General features: G+C 35.7%; 1 protein-coding gene across 1 annotated transcript; it reads left to right on the forward strand.

Annotated features, from left to right (window-relative positions):
- The first annotated feature begins 5834 nt into the window (after window positions 1–5834).
- LOC104090353 (probable protein disulfide-isomerase A6) lies at window positions 5835–11519 on the forward strand. The gene is made up of 11 exons (XM_009595417.4): window positions 5835–6070; window positions 6683–6767; window positions 7792–7889; window positions 7992–8047; window positions 8544–8661; window positions 8809–8836; window positions 8921–9012; window positions 10104–10260; window positions 10352–10476; window positions 10670–10769; window positions 11209–11519. The coding sequence occupies exons 1-11, from the start codon at window positions 5916–5918 to the stop codon at window positions 11272–11274; spliced, it is 1080 nt and encodes a 359-aa protein (XP_009593712.1). The 5' UTR covers window positions 5835–5915; the 3' UTR covers window positions 11275–11519.
- The last annotated feature ends 1153 nt before the right edge of the window (window positions 11520–12672 follow it).

Consider the following 12672-nt stretch of genomic DNA (forward strand, 5'->3'; position numbering starts at 1 on the left):
AGTCAGGCTTCAAGGAGTTTCTTTATCGCTGGCGGTGTCTCCTCTCCCACATATGTTGAGGCTGTCTTGCCAAGGGATTTTGTGATGCTGCGGTGGGGAGGGGGTGATCCGCCTCGCCTAGAGGAGGCGTTGGGCGTTGTGTCCTTGTCCACTGCTTCAGAGCTTTCGTGGATGATGTCCATGAGGTTGGTTGGGAGGTCACTCATTATTCTCATTCTTTCTTCTATGTTACCTGCCACGTTAGATCTGTGCATGCAGAGAGAAAAAAGGTTCTCTTTTTTTTTGCGTCAGTCAGTGTTGGTTGTAGATTTAGAAGAAACTAAAAAACTTAGCTAGAAGATCCCCACAGACGGCGCCAAATTATTTGACCCAAAAATATAATTTCCGGCTAAACTATTAAATTTATATAATGAGGGATTAGATCTAGTTAAGGATAATAACTCTAGATGTTAAGCACAAAGACGTATATTAGATGGGACAAATTCTGTATATGGTTGGTAAGGGTGGCAAGTGGGCCGGACCCGGTCCTAAGTGGGTCGGTCCTATGCGGTCCGGTCCTAAACGGTCCCGGGCTTCACGGGCTTATTGCTGGAACCGGCTCGGGACCGGGACCACGAACTAACAGTCCCGGGTTAAGTGGGCCGGCCCCAGGCCTAAGTGGCCCTAAACGGGCCCACCAGATATTTTTTATTTTTAATTTTTTTTTTTACAGAAGTTAGAGAAAATAATAATAATAAAGATATATAAGCTATATTCGATTTATATACTATATATACATCTTAAAAAATATATATATATATACTATATTATATATACATAGTATATAAGCCATATTCGATAGTATACATCTTAAAATATACTATATATACATCTTAAGATATATTATATATATACATGTATATCCAATATACTATACTATATATATATATATATATATATATATATATATATATATATATATATATATATATACTATATATATATTTAATATATATACTATACAATATATCTTAAGATGTATATATAGTATAGTATAGTATATATATAAGCTTATATATCTTATGAGATGTATATATAGTATAGACTATAGTATAGTATAAATATAATATATATATATATATATATATATATATATATACTATACTATACTATATTATATTATATGTATAGCTTAAGATATATAAAAAGACAAAAATATTGTAAAGAGATATTCAAATCAATGCGTTATATTTTTATTATAGCATTAAAAATCATGGCAATATCTTTCTTAGTATTCCTCCCCCCTATGGAATGAGCACAACAAGGTGATAATACCACCATTGAGAATAAAAAGAAACTAATCAATATGTGCCAAAATACAAGTTACATATTAATTTACATGGTATCTCTTATAAATTTCATAAATCCTTCAAGGTCCGGAGGAATTTCCGTTGGTGGTGGCGGAAATGAAGCTTGGTCATCACCGCTTCCAGGCGAAGCATCATCCTCCACAGGTTCAGCTAGTATTTCTTCGTAAGCTTCGTCTACCTCTGGTTGTGATTCAGCAAGTTCAAAATTTCTTCTTTTCGAACGGATCCAATCTCTGAAAAGTACTGATTTTTTCAAGCTCTCCCTCATAGACGCTCTATAATCACCGAGTTGAAGTCTTGCTTGACTGAAAGCGCTCTCTGATGCCACTGTTGAAGCTTGAATAGTTAAAATATCTCGGGCCATCCTTGAAAGAATCGAAAAGTATTTTTCTTTGTCCTTCCACTATTCCAAAATATTAAAGGAGCCATCGGGATTCACTTCCTCAATTCCCTGTGACAAATAAATTTCAAGTTCATTTAGTTATAAAAAATCACTAGTACTAGAACCTTGAGAACCCCTGAACCCTGCCCAAGCACTAAGTGCTCTTACTCCCGCAGTTCTTTTAAATGATTGAGAACTAGAAGAAGAAGGAGTTGGAACATTTGGTCTAGCATGATCTAATGCAACTTGATAAGCATTATAAATAGTTTGAATATTTATTTTAATTGAGGCTATTGCGTCCGGAAGTTTAGACAACTCCTCATCTTCAAGTACTAAACCATTATAAACAGTTTCATACCAAAATTGAGGACCTCCTAATTTCATAGTAGGATTTAACAATGCAGCAATACCATAAATAGGGGGAATAGGGAAAAAAATATTTTTTAAACTTTTTTCTCATGGAATCAATAGCAAGTTGATAAATTTCTCCACCCTCTGAAAAATGATCAAACAAATTTGCAAGTTCTGCAATATAAACTAAACAGTTAGAAACAGTAGGATAATATTGCCCAGAAAATTCATTTGTAGCAATATGAAATTTTTCTAAAAAATTTACAAGTATTTTAACATTAGCCCAATCCGCATTTGTAAGGTGCTCATCATCATCACTTACATGAGCATTAAACGTTGAGTTTATAGGGTTTCTATATTCATATGCAACAACTAAACTTTCATACATGTAATTCCATCTAGTTGGACAAGGTTTAGGAAACTTTCTTTCTCTTAGGCCAAATTCATCGTATCTTTTAAAATATTCTCTAAGTCTACTTCTACGGTTTGAATAAAAAAGTCAATTAAGAGCCATTTTAACCTTTTCACTTTCAACATTTAAAATTCGCATACCATCACCCACAATTAAATGATAAATATGACAAATACATCTAACATAAAAAATGTTACTAAATACAGGACTTAGTGTAGTGGTAAGCAAGGCTACAACATTTGTGTTACTAGTAGCATTATCTATTGAAACTGACATTATTTTATCACTAATGCAAAAATATCTACAAAAATCCGCAATCGTGCTAGAAATAAACTGCCCTGTGTGACGTGAATTAATTATTCTATAAGCAATAATGCGCTTTTGCATTATCCAATGCTCATCAATCCAATGACTAGTAACAGTAAGGTAATCACAGTCATTACCACTTCTACCAATATCAGTTGTAATAGTAAGACGATAATTTATATGAGTAAATAAATAGCGCAAATATTGTTCATATTCATATTTATATTTATAAATATCACTCTTTACGGTTGTGCGAGGAAAATCTTTATAAATAGGATTATAAACTTTTCTAATATAATGCACAAAGTCGGGGTTAGAAGAAAAACTATAGGGTAAGCACATAACAGTAACCATTTTTGCCAATTCTTCCCGATCTTTTTTTGGATCATAATATAAAATACCACCGGTAACAGTGTTAATTCCCGGTTGAAATTGATTTGACCCGGTACTAAGGTCAACCTGACTATGTGCACTTGTCCCCTCAACCAAAGCTTTCATACGAAGATATCTAGCTTTTATCTTGAGGGTGTAGCAATATGTGTCTAGTCAAACTCCCCCCCCCCCCCCCCCCCGACTTCCAACATATTGAAAAACTAACTCTTTGCCACAAGTTTTACACTTAGCCCTATTTTTTTCTCTTAGTTGAGTAAAAAATTACCAAACAAGAGATGTTTCTGCCCGTTTAGAAGGTTGTCTAGAAAAAGTAGGGGCACTAACAGGAGGGTCAGACGGGGGATCATCTGGATTATTATTAGTTGGGTTAACTTCAGGAGCAGGACTAGTGGGTGTATCGTCATCCGGTTGCGTTTCATCAAAATCTATTTCTTCATCATTATTTTCATCAATAGTTAGATTACCATAAAGAGCATTCATATATTCATAGTTTAATTGTTCACCGGGTGCAATATTATGGCAAAATTGTCTCTCGGTAAATTGTAATCAACTATTATCGCTATCAAGAATAGAAGGTGTAAGACGGGTAACAGGTTTGGGTCGGGGAGCCGGAGAAAATGGAGGAGGAACAGATTGGCCACTAGATTCACCACTCTTGGATTTTCCCTTACTTTACTAAACATATTTTGTAAGGAATAAGCCATCTTAATTAATCAAGCAAAGTAAATAAAAAAAAAAATTATAATATTAAAACTTAAGAGTTGGAACGAGTTTACCGAATTGACGAACAACTTGTTGGAAATTGATTATCGTTAAAGACTTCAATTCACCAACTTCACAAGTGTTTCACAAATTGTAACAATAAAGTAAGCAACAGTAGCAATTATAGAAGTAAATTAGAGAGAGATTGTGATAGATTGATGATTTTGTAAGAAAAAATGAAATAATGATGGGGTATTTATAGTTAAAAATAGGGAAAAAGTGTAATTATAAAAAGTTTGGGATTAAAACAAAGTTGAGGGGTTAAATGGCTATTTTATAAATAGCCAACGGCTATTTTTGACAGCCCAACGACTATTGGGGGGGTTAAAGGGACCGGGCCGGTCCCGGGCCCTGGCGGGCTAAACGATCCTGGCCCTAGCGGCCCAAATTATAGGACCGGCCCACGAGACCGGACCAGGCCCGCTAAAACCGGGCCAAACGATCCTGGCCTATTAGCCCGTTTGGCCCGTGATCCCGGGCCGGTCCCGAGACAATTCCGGGCCTGGACCGGCCCACTTGCCACCCTTAGTGGTTGGTGACAATAAATATTGAATTCTCTTAAAGCAAGAACATTAAGGGAGATATAGCCAACAATACATGTCAATAAATGACATTTAAGTAAATAAAGAGAATGATTCACCCAATAATGGATGAGTAAGACGAATATTTTGCCTGATAATGATGAATGACACATAGATCCAAGATTCACATGAACGGTCCTCGGATCTGATGGAAAGTGGGAACAATATGAGCAAGAATCTTTGTAAAAAAGTAATCTTTGTGTTTTTACTAGAGAGAAAGTTCTCTTCTCAAAAGTGTTCTTATCAGAATCAATATTATATGCCCCTATCATTGTCTCTTCTTTCTATATATATAGGGCATTTTTCCTAGGAAACCCTAATGGTACAAATGCAAGGAATATTCATTAGAATATTCTCTTTTAGTACCCTATCTTGACAAATTAGCCGTTACAAGCCTGATCATCAGTGCTCGATCTCGACCTCGACCCTTGCTGACATCTTGATTAAGATAACTGTCGATATCTTGACCACGGCTCATGTCGGCACCCCGGCCATTGACCTTGCAGCGTCTTGGGCGAGCTCGACCGATAACTTTCTTTAATGCCATATTATGCCAAATATTCCAAAGACGTATTTTGGCCTATACAAGTTTCTCTCTACCAATGGTTACATTCTCTAAGGATTAGCTTAAAACTTAAGTAATTGGATATTAGAGGTATTGAATTTAATAAATTGAAATGGAGTTGGTGCATTGAAATGTTACTACAAACGTACTACTAGACATTAAATACAGTATTAGGTAAAAGTCAATGTTAATACTAGTACGTTTTGGGGTAAAAATATAGACGTGTAGGTTGATTTTGACAATTTGGTATATTTAAAAGTCTCAATTGTCATCAACGTGTCGTTGCCTTACTTGTTAGAACATGTCATAGATAAAGCAAGTCATTCTCAAAGCATACTCTCGTTTTTTTTTTTTTTTTATATATTATTTTTTATAGATTTTAATTGACATTTGTCAATTTACATATTATTCCTATTTTATGCATTGCTTCGAGAGCTCAATTCCATAATGATAAAATTAAATCTTTAAAATGAGTTTTTGAAGGTTAAACTAATAATTAAAAAAAACGTTAAACAAATACCACTCAATTATCACATTTAAAAAAGACTCATATTATACAAATTAAAATTGTACAATGTATAAAAAATAATTTAAAATATTCATAAACTAAAATTTACTTGTAGATTACGAAATACGGGAAAAGCTCATTTTAAGCAAAGCAAAGGCATAAGATAGTCTTAAAAAAAGAAATACACGTATCAAAAGGTTTTTATATAAATACCCAAAGGGGCGATTTGACACTCTATTGTTTCTTCCCCTGGCTTTTGAAAAACTCACAAAGAAGAGAAGGAGCTTTGGAAGCTAGTAGAAAAAAATGGGGAGATCACGGATCTGTAATACATTAGCAATTTTAGCTCTGTTTTTATTCTCTTCAGCGTTTGCAGAAGACGTCGTCGTTTTGACCGAAGAAAACTTCGAGAAGGAGATCGGTCAAGATCGCGCCGCTCTCGTTGAGTTCTACGCCCCTTGGTTCGTACACTTCCTCTGATTCTTTTATTTACCAATTATGTTGCTATATTATGCCTTTCTGATTTAGGACTTGAAATTTCTTTATGGATGCAATGTGTTGTGAATGCTTAATCTGTTAAAAAGGTGTTGATTATGTGATTCGGTAATTAGATCTGTGATAGTTTGATCTAGATTTGAATTGAAATAGCTAAGTTTTAGTTATTTCTTCGTAATATAATAGCTTTGATTAATTTGATAGTTCCGAAGAGTTGTTTTAATTCCCATAGTTCCGTAGAGTTGTTTTAATTCCCATGATCTTAATACGTGTTATATGTAGCTACAAAATGATTTTGTTTCTTGCTTCCTGAAGGTTTTAGATGTTCGAGTTACTAATGATTGGATATAAATATTTGTTGTTTGCTAACACAATTATAGATCCTAAACAAATATCCTAGGACTGTAAATGAGATTGATCTGAGTATAGTGTTATATGAGTTCAAATCATGCTTTGATATATGAGTTTGGTTGGTTTGTAATAATTGAGATGCGCGAGTTTGAAAAGTGTAAGGCTCTTATGCAATGAGATATAATTATAGGCTATGCGGTGGACTAATTGGATTTATATATGGGCAGGTGTGGCCACTGTAAAAAGCTTGCTCCCGAGTATGAAAAGCTTGGTGCAAGTTTCAGGAAGGCGAAATCTATTTTGATCGGAAAGGTTAGTCCTTCTGGATATGAAATTCCCCTCTCAGCTTTTCATTGTGCTAGAATCATATGAAAATGGAGCTCTTTTTGCAGCTGAGACTTTAAAAGTTTTTCCTTCCTTTTTGTGTTTATTCCTAATTGTATAATATTTCTATTTCCTTGAAGAAATTGGCAAATGGTCCTATGTTTGCCACACTTGCATTTTACTTTGTGGAGAATTTTAGTTTTTTAACTAAGGAGGCAGTTGTGATTTGTGCCTGATTCCAGTTGATTATCTTGGTTTTATCTGATGCGAATGTAGTGAAGCAAGCAAAGAAAAGAAAAAGAAAAAAAAATGATCTGTATACCTGTTTGGCTGTTTCACCCACCCATAAGAGAAGGTTATGTTGATTGGTTTCACGTGGTGGTGTAGTTTAGGGAAAATTTCGTTGGATAGTGATTATTTGGCGAAGCAAATTTATACTTTGAATGTCATTCAAGTTTAGTCGGATGGAACACTGGGTTCATTTATTTCTTTACCTGTATTAGCAATGGGAATTTTGATTTGTAAGTCAATATTCTAAAGAATGCCTTTCACCTAATTTGGTGGATTTTTTTCTTCTCTTTTATTATAAGCTGTATACTGATGAATAATATACGGGACGACAATCTGATGGCTCAGTGTAGCTACAGCAATTAGGTAACAGTTTATCAGTTCATTTTATTTTTTGCAACATATCATTGGGTAGAAGTTGAGCTGAGAATACCTGGTAACTATTTTTTTGATGGAAAAAATGTAAGAGAATACCTGGTAACTATTGATTATCTTCTATAAAACATCTTCAGCTTGTTTGCCAGCTTCTTCATTTCTCTGAGGTAATTTAAAAAGCCAATCATGATGAAAATGACATTTTCAATATAGTTTTGTTCGTTGTTTTTTTGTTTAGTTTGGACACATATTTAATCGCTTTTGAGTTAGTTTTTTTTTTCTTTTTTAATTTATGTTTTGCCAAGTTCGTAACGGAAAACTGATAGTTTCTAGAAACAATATTCTGTAGGTTGATTGTGATGAACATAAGAGCGTTTGCAGCAAATATGGGGTTCAAGGGTACCCCACTATCCAATGGTTTCCAAAGGGATCACTGGAGCCAAAAAAGTATGTTTATAAAATTTGGTTTCCGAATCAGCTTTGGATGAGTTTTTGATTGCTTTGTTCTTTGTGATTTTTTTGTCCTACTTAAAATTTTCCTTATCGCAGATATGAAGGTGGACGAACTGCTGAAGCCCTTGCCGAGTTTGTGAACAGTGAAGGAGGTATTAAACTTGCCTTTGCAACCTTAGTTTATACCTCTTGAATGAGTTAGAGGATTGTGTATGTAAGTCTGTGGTGATTTTTGCTCTGTTTAATTACCTCAGGGGTTTGTTCATCATTTCCTCCCTATTTAGGCTCCAATTTCAGGATATAATATGCCACTACTTATGTTGACGTTTCTGTCATGGATCTATCTGAGCTTGTTTTTAGGTTCCAATCCTCGTTTATTTCTGTTTTTTCCCGTTCTGTTAAGGACACTTATCTATGAATGGTACGGCAAGTAGTATACAGTAGTGTTTCTTCTTAGTACCTGCTACTTGTAAAGCATAACGTTTCAGGTTATCAATCGATTTTACTTGTCGATGATGATGAGGAATTATACTAGACATGAGGCATTGATGATTATGTTATTTCTTTAATTTTAGAAAACATGGTAGAGACATATATTTCCAGACGTTCCAAAATATGCAGTTCTGACACTTTATTATCCGATTTTAGGGACTAATGTGAAGATTGCCTCGACCCCGTCAAGCGTAGTGGTGCTATCTCCAGATAACTTTGATGAAATTGTGCTGGATGAGACCAAGGATGTATTAGTTGAATTTTATGCACCATGGTAAAAGTTTATGATTATCTGCTTCGGAATAAGTAAATTTTAAACAAAATAAGGTGCTGGGAATTCAATATAGCTAGTTCTGAGTCTAGTGTGCCAAGGATCATCTTTCTCCATCTGCATCTCTGATTTATGCTTTACTTTGTGTAGGTGTGGTCATTGCAAAAGCCTTGCTCCTGTAAGTGCATTACTGTCTTATTTTGAAACTTCTGAGAACCGAGTACGTGAAGAGATCTGAATTCCTATCTCTTTATGAATGCAGATTTATGAAAAGGTAGCTACATCGTTCAAACAAGAGGAAGATGTGGTTATTGCCAATCTTGACGCCGATAAGCATAGGGATCTAGGAGAGAAGTAAGTTTTCTACTTGATAATGTCACAGGAGGCGTATTTTCACTCCTTAAAATGCTTACCAACTCTAGCATATCGAAATGTCAAATTAGCCATCAGATAGATGTGCTTGCTTTCTCTGCATTATTGTCTTGGCATGACTCCTCCTATCATTTCATCCCCCCTCCCCCCCCCCCCCCCCCAAGCGTGTTTGTGTATGTATGAACTTAAAGAATAACTTCATGAAGTTACCATCATCTGCTAATTCTTCAAGATACTCCAACTACCTGGTCCATTATTATTTTTTTCGATGAAACAACACAATGTAAAATATAATCATAGCCATCCTGCTTATCCCAAAAAGGAGTATATTGGAGATGCGACAATGTAATGCTTATTTTTTAGGGCGATTTAGATGATAGACAAAATATGTGAGGAAAGATGAGTTGTGTAGAGTCTCCGGCAGCATCTGGCTTGTGAAAAAAATATGGCTGCCAATAGCAACTTCAAGCATTTCTTTAGCTATATTACATCTAGTAGTCTAGTTAACTTCCAAAAAGTGAGAACATGAAGGAATATAAAGGGAGACAGAGGTGAGACAAAGTCATTGCATTTTTTCTTTTTTCCTTAAAAGGGTTCTTTGGTCCATTCATCGTTTATGAGTTTCAATAGAGTATGTTAGCTGTGGAAAGAGTTCTTTCCTAAATTTACTTTCGTTCAGTTTCAGGAATTAGGTTTCTCCGAAAATACCCTTTTTTTTGTTACCCTTTGTGGTGGAGGGGGGGAGGGGGCTTGGAGCAACGATAAAGTTGTCTTCATGTGACCTTTAGGTCACGGGTTCGAGCTGTGGAATCAGCCACTGACACTTGTATCATGATAGGTTGCATCATGATAGGTTGCTTACATCACACCCCCTGGGGTGCAGCCCTTCCCCAGATCATGCGAGAAAGCGGGATGCTTTGTGCACCCGGTTGCCCTTTATTTTTTTGTTAGTGTTTGTGGTGCCTCTATCCAGCTAAACTAAGTCCTCCTTCCTTTCTTTCTCGCTCTCTTGAACACTCGTACATTCTTTCATGCACATGTGCATCCGAGTAACGCAAAATTATGCCCACCAGGTATGGCGTAAGTGGCTTTCCCACACTGAAATTCTTCCCAAAGGGGAACAAAGCTGGTGAAGATTATGATGGCGGCCGAGACTTAGATGACTTTGTCAACTTTATCAATGAGAAGTCTGGCACTAGCCGTGATTCGAAAGGACAATTTACTTCAAAGGTTTGTAATGCCGAATAAAGTGATTGATTACAACATTATAAAATTATTTTGTCCTTGCATTTTAACTCTCTTTTGTACCTTATGGCAATAGGCGGGTATTGTTGAGTCCCTGGATACATTGGTGAAGGAGTTTGTCAGTGCCACAAACGAGGAGAAAAAAGCTGTATTTAGCAAGATGGAAGATGAAGCTGGGAAGCTGAACGGTTCTGCTGCAAGGTAGGATTATATTGGAGTATATAGTTGTTATTGGTTTACCTTATATTTTGGAGGTGTAGCATACTTCCGGTTGTATTGTTATGTTATTCTAGCAACAGGAAAATTTGATGTTCTGCACCCGTGACTTGTTGCCTTTGGGTGAACGTCTTTGTTTGTGCCTTTTTCTCAACTCCTTTCTAAATCATCTTTCTAGATATGGCAAGATTTACCTAAAGGCTGCCAAGAGTTCCATGGAAAAAGGAGCTGATTATGCCAAGAATGAAATTCAGCGGTTAGAACGCATGCTTGCCAAGGTATAACTGCACCTTTTCTCTTCTGCATGTTTTTCTTCTCCATCATAAATATGTGCAGCAGCTAGAAGTGACCTTATAATGTCAACTTCGCAAACATCCCCTCTGTCCTATCTCTGTTTTTTGTATCCAACATAATATTGATCAGTTGGCATGAGTTGGGATATTGCTCCAATTTCCTGTCAATAATCCACCTGGGCTCCAATTAACTATGGAGCATAAATGGCTACATTACTCTACTAGTTTATTCTCTTCAATTTGAATTCTCTTAATTACAGTAATATGTTGATAAAGGCTTTTTAATAATCTTTTGATGTGTAAAGTTCTGAATTGTTTTAAATAAGTTCCGCGTCTTTCCTACTTGGATGGAGAAAATTTTGAAGTTCCTGCTTTTAATTGTATAACAGAAGCTGACTTCTCTTTTGTATATTGAATGCTACAGTCAATCAGCCCGGCTAAGTCTGATGAGTTCACCCTCAAGAAGAACATCTTGGCGACATTTGCATGAAGTCCTTGCTAGTGTTGCAGCTTGTGATGCCTCCAGGCTTGGCGTCACCTGAGTTTTGCCCAAGGTCGAGAAATGCATTATCTGGTTGATCTTCTGTTGCACATTTTTGTACTCGGAAGTATTGCACACGACAGATCTATTTAGGCATTTTATTTTATACCAGTAGCTATGTCAAACCTAGACATTATGTCTTATGATTATCAGTTTCTTTGACAAACAATTAGTAAAGCATTATCATCACGTCATGACTTCATGTTAATCTTCTAACTTCTACTGCATTATACTAGATTCCATCTCACTTTATCATGCTTTATATACAAGTAGACATTCCACTGTCCGCATTACTGTTTGTTATAGTTATTGTTGTTGGATTGAGATGAGCGTAAATAAAATGACTTGGCCAATGAGAATTTATATAGTTGTCCAAACTTGCTTGGGATTGAGGCATAATAGTTGTAATAGACGTTATCCAGCGCCTAGCAGTGCTCAAAGCGAGATCTTTCCGTGCCTTTTCTTGTTTCTGCACTAGAATGTGCAGAAAACTTCGTCATTATGGGGAGGCTTTTCATTAGGGTATACAATGTGAAGTAGAGATTATTTTCTCCTCAACTAAATGGGAAAATTACAACAAAGTGCCAGGAATAATACTTCACTGCACAAGCCATACCCCGTTTTTAGTTGGTTGAAATTAATGTCTGCGATTATACTTGTTCGTTCCAAACCTCCCCCTTCTCTTCCCCCGTTACTTAAAAATAAAAAGTGAAAAGCTCAAAAGAAATCGAAATTATACATTGGTTACATATCTCTCTTCATCTTCCTCCTGTGTCTTCCCTCGAGTCGGAACCTTGTTAATCTGACATTGTCTTTCCTCGTCAATTTTTCCTGTAAGAATGTCCGCCTCCTGGATAGTACAAGGATGTTTTTTTATTAACTGAGGTAACACAAGGATGTGCCTTAAGTTTGGGACATAGTTAAAGGAATTTTAGCCAAAAACTCTTAAATTCTTGGCTAACGAAAAACATAGGATGAAATGGATTTCTGAAAGAACGTCTTCTCATTCATCACGTCCAAGTAAAACTACTTTTAATTCAGATTTTGCACTAAAAGAATTTATTAATACAAAAATCCAAGTCAGTCAAAGGATCAGTTCAGGCGATCAAGGACCAAACTCCTAAATCCTGTCAACTGATAAACAATCTTCACTCCTTGCAACAGCATGCTAAGCCGCCTAAAATAGGCTTATGAGTTTATTATGGGGGAAAGTACATATCCAAATTGAGTTTGTTACGCAAGAAAATACTTACCCACACTCGATATTTATACCAAATTACATTTGATAATTATGATTAAGTGATAAATTGAAGTGAAAATATATACTTCATCTGTTTCAAAAAGATT

Source organism: Nicotiana tomentosiformis, chromosome 1, assembly GCF_000390325.3.
Source record: "Nicotiana tomentosiformis chromosome 1, ASM39032v3, whole genome shotgun sequence".
Lineage (NCBI taxonomy): Eukaryota > Viridiplantae > Streptophyta > Magnoliopsida > Solanales > Solanaceae > Nicotiana > Nicotiana tomentosiformis.

Excerpts from the sequence above, each read along its gene's own strand:
- LOC104090353 (XM_009595417.4), top strand. The coding sequence starts at position 5,916 with ATGGGGAGATCACGGATCTGTAATACATTAGCAATTTTAGCTCTGTTT. Across the intron at positions 8,662-8,808 it reads GTTGAATTTTATGCACCATG|GTGTGGTCATTGCAAAAGCC; the intron begins GTAAAAGTTTAT and ends TACTTTGTGTAG. Across the intron at positions 8,837-8,920 it reads ATTGCAAAAGCCTTGCTCCT|ATTTATGAAAAGGTAGCTAC; the intron begins GTAAGTGCATTA and ends TTATGAATGCAG.